At 38.6% G+C, this 12339-nt stretch overlaps 1 protein-coding gene across 1 annotated transcript in view; it reads right to left on the reverse strand.

Annotated features, from left to right (window-relative positions):
• Nucleotides 1–8805, reverse strand: part of LOC121375041 (protein eyes shut homolog) — a 106383-nt gene extending 97578 nt beyond the window's left edge. The window contains exon 1 of the mRNA XM_041502254.1: nt 8288–8805. Within this exon, the coding sequence (XP_041358188.1) occupies nt 8288–8449 (162 nt within the window). The 5' untranslated portion in view covers nt 8450–8805. The remainder of the gene's footprint in view (nt 1–8287) is intronic.
• Between the last annotated feature and the right edge of the window lie 3534 nt (nt 8806–12339).

Raw genomic sequence — 12339 nt, forward strand, 5'->3', positions numbered from 1 at the left:
CTTAGCAGCAAGGGGTATTTTATATGCACGTTCCCACGAACGGGACAGCATAGCTTTTGTTATACCAGTCGTGGAACACTGATTCGATCCTACGAAGCAACCAGCTCAGGTGAGCGCTCTACCGACTGAGCTAAAATCCCTCCCTCACCACGAAAAGAACTTCTTACATTATACACAGTCTTCACTTAATTTCACAAGGGACGTATATTTCATATGAACTAAGACCGTGGAAAAAATTATTATATTATACTCTTAAAATAGTCTCCATTTCATTCCACAAGGGAAATATATTTAATACGATCTAGGATCGTGAAAATCGTCATTACATTTTACCCTAAATAGACTATGTTTAATTTTAATTCCACAAGGGTCATATACTTGATAAGAAGTGGAAGCCATTTTTTTTTTTTTTTTAATTCATTCACAGATACCCTGTTTACAATTAACGGCCCCAAATCAGGGAAAAAGGGACAGGAGGTCTACAAGACCCAGGAATGATACTTTAAAAAACTAATAACTATTTTGAATAACCTGAAACTTGACAATAGTATAATAGTATATGCATGTAGTATAGAATAAACAGTAATGCTTCTGTGAATTTGTTTTTTTAAACACACTACATTCACACCGATATATTATTCTTGATAGCCTTTGGTGTATAGACAAGCTTGGCCCGAATTTAACAAATAATATTGTAATGTTTTAATATTGTAACAGTGGCTTGTACATTGCCCATTCTCTGTTAAAACTTTCATACTCACAGTTACTAAATGCTATATTTTGTTCTATTTGATATCTAGTGTTTAATTCATGCCTAAATGAATAAGATTTGGTTTCATATTTTGTATCTTACATTTATATATAAATAAAGTAGCAAGTAATAAAATGAGATCAAACACTTTGTCTGTTTTTATTTTTATTTTCAATCCCATTAGAACCAGTTCCACACTAAGATTCATATTATAAAGGTGAGTACAAGAAGTGTTTAACCAGTGCATGAGATCTTTCCAGAAAGGCTGAGTAATCTCACAGGTATAGAACAAGTGTACTAAGGTTTCTCTTTCCTTAGAACAAAAAGTGCATTTATCAGTTTAGACCACTTTCATTCTTACAAGAAATGTATTAGTAGTTAATATCCGCAACAGAATTCGATACTGAAACCATCTGAGTTTTGTATCTTTTGTAGTTTTAAAGACCTTCATAAATTTTTTAGGCCACTCTAAGCTGTGATCAAAACACAAATTCCATTTTGTTTTAGCCTTATTTTTGTCATTAGAAGACATTAAGGTATAATATATATGTTTCGTACCACGAGATTTGGAAGTTAGTAAGGTTATCCATACTGTCTGATCATTTGATATATTTGTTTCTTCTTTATCTATAGCCAACAATTTGAGATATTTATTTACTGCTCTTATGATACCATAAAATGTAACAAAATCAGTCCGTATTTGATATAATTCAATAAACTCATCATGCGACAAGAACGTTCCATTACGATTACATAGGTCGCAAATTTGAGTTACACCTTTAATATGCCAGTCAGAACAGAAGAAATATTTCTTATTAATTTTTATATTGTTGTTATAGAAAATGGGCTCCGTTAAAAATTCTTTAAAAGAAGTTATGTTGATTTTATTTTGAAGAGCTGCTAAGGCCTGTAAGCAATTTTTCCAAAATTGATTAGACATACTATTTGAGAAAGAAAGAAGTGTTTTATTTAACGACGCACTCAACACATTTTATTTACGGTTATATGGCGTCAGACATATGGTTAAGGACCACACAGATTTTGAGAGGAAACCCGCTGTCGCCACTACATGGGCTACTCTTCCGATTGGCAGCAAGGGATCTTTTATTTGCGCTTCCCACAGGCAGGATAGCACAAACCATGGCCTTTGTTGAACCAGTTATGGATCACTGGTCGGTACAAGTGGTTTACACCTACCCATTGAGCCTTGCGGAGCACTCACTCAGGGTTTGGAGTCGGTATCTGGATTAAAAATCCCATGCCTCGAATAGGATCCGAACCCAGTACCTACCAGCCTGTAAACCGATGGCCTGCCACGACGCCACCGAGGCCGGTACTATTTGAGATTTTGTTACAAAAACAACTACCAAATATTGTAGTGTTTTCCATTTATGGAAAGTCTGCTAAAAGTATATTTTTCCATTTAGTAGCTTTCATTAAAAAGTTTTTAATCCATGTAAGTTTCAAGGAGTCAATAAATTTATATATATTGACCATCCCAAGACCCCCTTCCTTAATTGATTTGCAAATAAATGCCCGATTCACTCTGTCTCTTTTATTATTCCATAAAAATTTCAAGAGAGTATTATTGAGTTGGATGAGGAAATCACCTGGGGGATTTGGTAAAGTCAGAAACAAGTAGTTCAGTTTAGAAATAAACAAAGATTTAATAATGGCTATTTTTCCCAGTGGAGTTATAATTCGATTCATCCATTTATTAATTATTTATATTCTGGCTGTCTGATATCGATTTAAACAGTGTCCTTCTCTTTCATTTTCGAAGATTAAGTACACTAAAGTTGAACAACAATTAGCATAAAGATGAATGTTATTATATATGGCGAAATAAAAGAACAAATGTCATTTGAATTTGTAACAAACCTGTTCGAGCGACCACCCGTAGTAAAGACACTGACCATACTTATTAGAAAGGGTACGATTGTTTTGACTGTTACATTTTTTTTTTACAGTTAACTTTAACATTTAATGTACAGTTTGAAGCAGCCACGAAGTATCCCAAAGTGGACTTTTAACACGGGTAGTTGTTTAATACAGGTAATACAGGTACTATGTTAGATGATTTGGGAGTATAAATGTGTGTCTTTTGACACAGGTGACTTCCTGTCTTGGACAGAAGAGCCGGCTCAGGACAGGCGTGCGCTACAACAACTTGATCTGAATGTGCACGTAAAGCCCTATGACCTGACCTGACCTCACAGGTGACTGCTTAATACCGCTAGAATAGGTTTGTATGCACTTGCAACATGTTACTTAAACTATCAATTTCGGTGGTGGGTGGAGGTGGGGGTATGTTGCGGAAGAGGGACGTAGTCCCATGGTAAGGTGCTCGCTTGTCGGTGGGCCCACTGGACTATTTCTCGTTTGCGTAACCGTGAATGTGGGATAATGCATATAAACGATCCTTTGCTATTAATCTTCTATAATTATGTCTGTGGTCCGTAACCGTGAATGTGGGATGGTGCATATAAACGGTCCTTTGCTATTAATCTTCTCTAGTTATGTCTGTGATCCGTAACCGTGAATGTGGGATAATGCATATAAACGATCCTTTGCTATTAATCTTCTATAATTATGTCTGTGATCCGTAACCGTGAATGTGGGATGGTGCATATAAACGATCCTTTGCTATTAATCTTCTATAATTATATCTGTGATCCGTAACCGTGAATGTGGGATGGTGCATATAAACGATCCTTTGCTATTAATCTTCTCTAGTTATGTCTGTGATCCGTAACCGTGAATGTGGGATAATGCATATAAACGATCCTTTGTTGCTAATGTTTTCTAAGCATTTCTTTGGTCCCAAACCATAAATACAAATGCGTTGAAGGTATCGTTAAATAAAACATTTCTTTATTTTTCATTTCCAGAAATTTATCACGTCCTGGTGTTCGGTTGCCTGGAAACACATTAATGCTAAACAGAAAACGCTAGGGTCGGTAATTTGAATAACGGTACAGCGGCGCAGGCACGTCTTTCTTTCATAGCCGTACGGGCTTCCATTTTTGTAAGGGGGAGGGGGGGGGGGGGGGGGGGGGGTGCAGGCTGGCTTTTGCCCGATTTAAACGAAAATGCTCGAATCTGGACAAAAACATTTATTCATATTACCATTATCATCAAAGCTATATAGAGTTGCAAACAAGGATGAAAAGTAAAGTTTGTTTTTATTTAACGACGCCACTAGAGCACATTGATTTTTAATCTTATCATCGGCTATTGGACGTCAAACATATGGTCATTCTGACACTGTTTTTAGAGGAAACCCGCTGTTGCCACATAGGCTATTCTTTTTTACGACAGGCAGAAAGGGATCTTTTATTTGCGCTTCCCACAGGCAGGATAGCACAAACCATGGCCTTTGTTGAACCAGTTATGGATCACTGGTCGGTGCAAGTGGTTTACACCTACCCATTGAGCCTTGCGGTGCACTCACTCAGGGTTTGGAGTCGGTATCTGGATTAAAAATCCCATGCCTCGACTGGGATCCGAACCCATTACCTACCAGCCTGTAGACCGATGGCCTGCCACGACGCCACCGAGGCCGGTCTAAACAAGGATGAGGAAATATTTTATTTAACGACGCACTCAACACATTTACGGTTATATGGCGTCAGACATATGGTTAAGGACCACACAGATATTGAGAGAGGAAACCCGCTGTCGCCACTTCATGGGCTACTCTTTTCGATTAGCAGCAAGGGATCTTTTCTATGCACCATCCCACAAACAGGATAGTACATATCACGGCCTTTGTTACACCAGCTGTGAAGCACTAGCTGGAACGAGAAATGACCCAATGGGTCCACCGACGAGGATCGATCCTAGACCACCCCCCCCCCCCCCCCCCCCGTCTCGTACGCTTATGTTTTGGATAGGATGCTTTACGCGGAAAACGAACACATTAAAATAAAAAAAAGTAAACAAAACAATATTTTAACGCCCCCCCCCCCCCCCCCCTCCCCTCCCCGAAAAAAACCCCAAAACCCCAACAAAGTAATATTTCTGGTAAATATTTACAATTCCTTGCGTCAAATTTTATTCTATGCACATCCGTATGCGCATTCTGACTTCCTTTTATTTACGGATAGTCTAGATACGTTTTTGCCGTGTGTACGGGCGCGAGCTATAGACTGGTAGTCCTCCTACAAACTGAGGTGGAACCATATATCGTGGCCAAGATGTATAATATGCTCTCCTCTACAGTAACATATATGTTACGGATGGAGGAACATAGCCCAGAGGTAAAGCGCTCGCCTGATGTGCGGTCGGTCTAGGATCGATCCCCGTCAGTTGACCAATTGGGCTCTTAATCGATTTAAAGTTTGTTTTGTTTAAGCGTCAGTCATACTGACACGGTGTACAGCTACGGCGACCCACGGTGCTTGAAATCGGGAGAAACCGTGGGTAACCGTAGTGAGTCCGGCGGCAAACCGTAGCAAACCGTACCCATCCGGGGTGATCCGGGGTGATCCGGGACGTACCGTAGATCGCCACATCACTCGAGTTAAATATGCTTTATTATTATATCACAGATATCCCTATTTTAATAAATCGAAATATACTAGTACATGACATTGTATAACAAATTATATAATGAACTTCAATTACTCTACTATGCCGAATATTATTGGCTTATTGTATATATGTATTTTTGTTATATCCACTCGTTGTATTTCAGTATTAATGTATTTATATAATTTAACTATTCATATACTATATTATTTACTATTTAATGTTCTCCTGTAAACCCTGTCCTGTCTTGTCACATATTATATTATGTAATTATTCATGTTTCCCCATATGCCGTTGCCTAACGGCCTGGGTGTAATAAAGTTCTGTTCTGTTCTGTTGTTTTAAGCTGTTTAAAACGTCCATGGCTCACCGTAGCTCGCCGCCAGTGAATGCATATCATAGTGCCGCCGTAGTGTAACCTTATGCTATAGTCACATATCCACCCATTCAGGATAAGGCGCCCGTACGGGCCCAATTTTCGGAGGAAATTAGCAAAATCTCACGGCGGCCGCAAGAGTGCCGTGGCTATCCTGCGGGCGCCTTGGCGTTCTTTCCTCGCCGTAAGGAGCATCGGAAGCTTTTAGCGCGGAGTCAAAAGTTCCCGATGTGTCGTAGAAATTTTTATTGGCCGTAAACCCGTAGACATGTTGTATACAGCATCGCACGGGCCCAGTACGGCCCCACAACATTCGTAACGGATGCCGTACGATTTTGGGACTGAATTTCGGGCCCCTCAAATCGTACAGCACCCGTACGATTTCCAAGATCATCGTATCTTACGATGTCCGTGCGAGTCCCTCTCGAGCCCCGTACGATGTGTAGAAGATTGAAAAAAAATTGTTTTATTTAACGACACCACTAGAGCATATTGATTGTTTATTGATCATCAACTATTGGATGTCAAACATATGGTCATTTTGAAACAGTCATAGAGAGGAAACCCGCTACAATTTTGAACTAGTAGCAAGGGATCTTTTATATGCACCATCCAACAGACAGGATAAGACATACGACGGCTTTTGATATACCAGTCGTGGTGTACTGGTTGGAACGAGAAATAGCCCAACGGGCCCACCGACGGGGATCGATCTTAGACCGACCGTATTGGGCTACATCCCGCCCCTAGACGGTTAAAAGACCAATAGAGTTAAATGGTATTTGAAAAGGAAAATGTTTCCTGCATTCAGTCTTAAACGACCAGTCAATGGTGATCACATTATTAAATATATATTCATATGTTAATGTACTTTTGTATGATTCCTATGTGAAAACAAATGACTGATTATTAGTTATTAATATCATTACATAAATGTTTAATTAAAGAAACATTGTGATAGATGGAGATAGCTGAATTATAAAAGGAAAGAGAAAAACAAACACACAAAATATCCTCCAATTCTACTGTATACGCGGGAATACATTAATTAATTCATTAAATTAATTAAAGGGACTGTCACGAGTTTGCTTCCTTTGTAAGTTTGTTCGTTTAACAACTCCACTAGAACACATTGATATATTAATCATCGGCTATTGGATGTCAAACATTTGGTAATTTTGACATATAGTGTTAGAGAGGAAACCCGCTATACTTCTTCATTAGTAACAAGGGATATTTTATATGCATCATCCCACAGACCGGATAGCACATACCACGGCCTTTGATATACCAGTCGTGGTGCCCTGGCTGGAATGATAAATATCCCAATGGGCCCACCGATGGGGATCGATCCCACACCCACCGCACATCAGGCGAGCGCTTTACTCCTGAACTACGCCCCGCCCTTACTTCCGTTTTGAAGATGCTTCTGACAAGGAGAACCTTGATGACTCAAGTTACATTAAGTTACATATTACGAGTAAATACATTTTTTAGTTTAGTATATCAGTGCTTGAATAAAAATTTGTTTAGGTTTCCTCTTAATGTTTAAAGTAGTCCAAACCGGATTTGACCTCCAAATCATTCCGTACGTACAACAATATATATAATACGAACGTTTATAAAGTTCGTTTCGTTTAACGACACCACTAGAACTAATTGATTAATTAATCATCGGCTATCGGATATGAAACATTTGGTAATTCTGACTTGTTGTTTGTTGTTGTTTAAAACTATTAACGTGCATACATGCCACAAGGGCTTCACGCACGCCTGTCATGGGCTCAGTCTCTGGCCTTTGTCAGTGACTGAGTCTAGGACAACGGGGGGGGGGGGGGGGGGGATGAATTTGAAGTGGGCAGAATTTTGAATAAGTATTTAGTTACGTCCAGCGACTGCGCGGACCGACTAGTAGACACCGAAAATGGGCCGTGTAGTCAGGAAACCCGCTACATTTTACCATTGGCAGCAAGGAATCTTTTAAATACACTTGCACACAGACAGCAACGCACATATCACGGCCTTTGACCAGTTGTGGTGCACTGGTTGGAATGAGAAAAAAGCCCTACTACAGACATTATCAAATGACTGTAAATACATTGGATATACAGACACTGGTATTGTTAACAAGAAAAAAAAGGGCGGGACATAGCCCAGTGGTAAAGCGTTCGCTTGATGCGCGGTCGGTCTGGGATCGGTTGGCTCATTGGGCTATTTCTTGCTTCAGCCAGTGCACCACGACTTGTATATCAAAGGCCGTGATATGTGTTATCCTGTCTGTAGGATGGTGCATATAAAAGATTCCTTGCTGCTAATCGAAAAGTGGCGATAGCGGGTTTCCTCTCTCAATATCTGTGTGGTCCTTAACCATGTGTCTGACGCCATATAACCGTAAATAAAATGTGTTGAGTGCGTCGTTTCCTTCCTTCTTTCTAACAGGAAAATGTATATTATACTTTAATTTTATCGCCAAACAGATTCTGTTAGTTAAACACATCTAACAATGGATGTAGACACAAGTCGGGCCCTTTAAAAATAAATACGACAATTAATTAATTAATTAATTAATTAAAAAATAAATAAATGAAACAAAGTCAATTAATTTTAATATGTACTAATTTACTTACATTTCCGAATCCCCATTGTACGTAAACATCGGGTTTTTCCGTCTGCCATGGCACGCTGTTGACGGGCTGGGGGCACGTGAGTTGTTGGCTGACGAAACCGGGTACACATCCAATCAAAAACAACAATACAACGTCCTTCAGGAGCCATTTTATTGAGGCCATTTCTGTTAAAAGTTGAAACTTCAAACTTCAAACACCTGTGGAATATATTTCGGTATACGTCAGGGCCAAAGCAATTGAATGTTCTCGGCACACAAACTGTTATGCCTTTGACTACATAATGTTATTAGTGTTTGTCTTCAGGACCACGACGATTCTTCGATCCAAGTTGGCATAGTTTTATGCCAAATTCTAATTTCTGAACTTCGCCTTCTCTGGCTTGTAATGGATATGCGAACAGTGACTTTTCAAAGCCTTTTTTCCCCAGCTCTGAAATGAATGTGGGATCTTTTATCGATTTTGCAGCGGAATAGCGGTCGCGAACTAATATACAGTCTTTCCGATCAACAATCCCTATTGCCCGTATGTTATTTTACTCCAATCGGTCATGGCTTGTCGACACCAGGTGTCGCTTTGTGATAACAATTTAGCTGAACGCCAGTGCTGAAAGATAAAAACATGGTGAATAAATGTATTGGAGTGTTTCATTAAAGCGTACATTGTGTATATGTTATCGATTCTGGTCTCGCAGCCCGTCCAGCGCTCACATTAAACATACATTTATTAATTAATTCAGCTGGTGATCCTCATAGGGTGTAATAAAACATCCACTCCCCGGCAGACATGAAAGAACACGACACAATGAGGGAAAATGAAACAGAGCTTTGATGATGCAAAACGGAATCACCATAAATGATTACTGAAGGCGTAATATATACCTACCATAAAAAAATCAAAACATTACAAGAAAAAACAAAAAACAAAAAACCCACCAGAAAAAGCGGAAAACTGAAATGAGAGAAACAGAAAGAATGTTTCAAACACCTCAGCACAAAAACATTAAAACAAATTGAAAATGCCCCCATCCCTCAAAAATAAAAAATAAAAACCTCAGGAAAAAGCAGGAAAACCCCCTAAAACATCAAACTGAAATAAGACAAACAGAAAGAACGAAAGAAACACACCCAGCACTAAAATATATCGGCCATGGCGGACCTGATTACGGTTAGTTTGTTTTGTTTAATGACACCATTAGAGCACATTGATTAATTAATCATCGGCTATAGGGTGTCAAACATTTGGTAATTCTGACACGTAGTCATCAGAGGAAACCCGCTACATTTTCCTAATGCAGCAAGGGATCTATTATATGCACTTTCCCACAGACAGGAAAGCACATACCACGGCCTTTGACCAGTTGTGGTGCACTGGTTGGAACGAGAAATCACTCAATCAGTTGAATGGATCCACCAAGCTGGTTCGATCCTGTGACGCAAGCACCTCAAGACAAGCACTCAACCGACTGAGCTAATTCGCACCCCTCGTTGATCAGAAGATCGTAGAATGTATTTATGGGTAGGGCGTAGTAACTCGTCTCTATCATATCCTTGGCAGTACGGAACATACGTCGGGTTGTGAAACCCGTGAAATGTGTAGGGCTACAAAGCCAGTTGCCACATTATGCTGGGTTTGAGAGAGAGAGAGAGAGAGAGAGAGAGAGAGAGAGAGAGAGAGAGAGAGAGAGAGAGAGAGAGAGAGAGAGAGAGAGAGAGAGAGATGAGTAGAGAGAGAGAGAGAGAGAGAGAGAGAGAGAGAGAGAGAGAGAGAGAGAGAGCGAGAGAGAGGTGATAGATACGCAGAGAGAGAGAGGGAGAGGATAGATACGGAGAGAGAGAGAGAGAGAGAGAGAGAGAGAGAGAGAGAGAGAGAGAGAGAGAGAGAGAGAGAGAGAGAGATTTAGAGGAAAGCATCAGAAAGAGACATACAGAGAGAGAAGGGCACAGATGGTTCAGCTTGTATTTTCTATTTAAAACGGTTCGTTAAAAATAACTTAATCAAACCCACATTAAAGCGACTAAAAGACGTCTCGCGTCGTTAACGGTTTCAATCAGTCAGCAATTCTCTGGGGAACATTTCACAAATTACAAAAATTGAGTCTGGCCGGCCTGATATCGGTAGTGTTAAATGCCGCACCCACATATATGTGAGCTTAGGCCAAATGACGATTTATCCATGCAATGTCCCTCTTATACAATTTTAACGTCTGTTTTCATACTTAGATTAATAAACTACAGATAGAAGGATTTACGGCGTAAATTAGAAATGTTTTTGTTGCATCTTTCATAAAAAAGTTAGAAACCAAAATTACTAGAAAATAAAAGCTTTTGTTTAAACACTGTGTTCAAAATGTTAATTACCTTTCATTTAATGATCTAAATATTTTACCCAATAGTACTCGTTATATATACATACATACATATGTATATATATATATATATATATATATATATATATATATATATATATATATATAATATATATATATATATATATATATATATACACACACATCAGAGATGGGATGATTACTTGACAAAAGTAATCGATTGCGATTACGATTACTTTAGAATGTCACGATTACGATTACGATTACAAGATTTCCATCAGTGGGCCGATTGTGTTATTTCTCGGTCTAGCCAGTGCACCACGACAGGTATATCAAAGGCCGTGGTATCTGCTATCCTGTATATGGGATGGTGCATATAATATATCTCTTGCTGCTAATCAAAAAGAGTAGCTCATGAAGTGGCGACAGCGGGTTTCTCCATCAATATCTGTGTGGTCCTTAACCATATGACTGACGCCATATAACTGTAAAGAAAATGTGTCGAGTGCATCGTTAAATAAACCATTTTCTTCCAAGAGATCGATGTTTCCGATTGGCACCGAGCATCAAATACGGAAACTACCGAGTGTATCAGTACATTCATTTCGTGCTTATATCCAATTAAGGTTCAAACACGCTGTCCTGGACATACACCTCAGCTATCCTTAGAAATACTGGTCTGACTGCCAGAATATCAAGTCCGGGTCGGACTTGCATTCCTGGACAATCAAAATTTAAGTCCGGTCGTACACATAAAAATTAAATTATAAATGTAAACAAAACGAAAAACAGTTTCCTTTTTGGTTATTTAATTAACTTAGGATACTAGCGCCTCTCTTTATTTAAATATTTTCTATTTATTCCATTATTTGTTTGTACATATTTTGTTGACTTTATTACATGAGCAGAACCAAGGTCTTTATTCATTGCGTATTGTTCCAACTAATAAATGTTTAAACATTTAAAAGTAACTCAGAAACATTTACCATAATTCGAAGCATATTAGTACTCGCAAATAAGTATAACTTGCCCATATGATATACCAACACAATTATCTGTTAGGCATTATATATTGGTATTTGATAATGATAATGATAATAATACTAATAATAATATTAATATTAATAATAATTTAACTATAAAAAATGTGATATTTACGTTACATACATTATCTTTTTATTATATAATTTTAAGTTTGTGCCTTTCTGTCAATAATGTTGCAGGCGCGTGTACATAGGGTGTGGGGTGGGGTGGCGTGTTCTAAACACCCCTCTTCAAAGCAAATTTCTTGACCTCTCCCCTGCATAGCTTACTGAACAGGTGCCTGCTTTGTCAAGTTTGCTCATTTTAAAAATTAATTTGGTCTAACATATGACATATCAGACTCTAGCCTCTATGATGTCTTAGTCCCAACAAACCATACCATCGATAAACAAATATGTTAAATGGTTTTCATTAATGTTTATCAATTAATAGAAATATCAATGACTAAGAGTGGGTTTTAGCAGCTCAATGGGCTACTACACCGACTAAAACAAAACAGTAATCCCTGAACAATTATCATACTGTCAATAATATGCACACACAATTTACAAAGATCCTTTTAAACTGACTAACTACACATGACACTTTTACACCTGACCGTTTTGGTTGCAACAGGCATTGAGTAAAATTATGGAATTGCATGGTGAAGATTTTAGGCCAGCTCATTTTGCCCGAACGTGTC

The sequence above is a fragment of the Gigantopelta aegis genome, chromosome 1 (assembly GCF_016097555.1).
Source record: "Gigantopelta aegis isolate Gae_Host chromosome 1, Gae_host_genome, whole genome shotgun sequence".
NCBI lineage: Eukaryota > Metazoa > Mollusca > Gastropoda > Neomphalida > Peltospiridae > Gigantopelta > Gigantopelta aegis.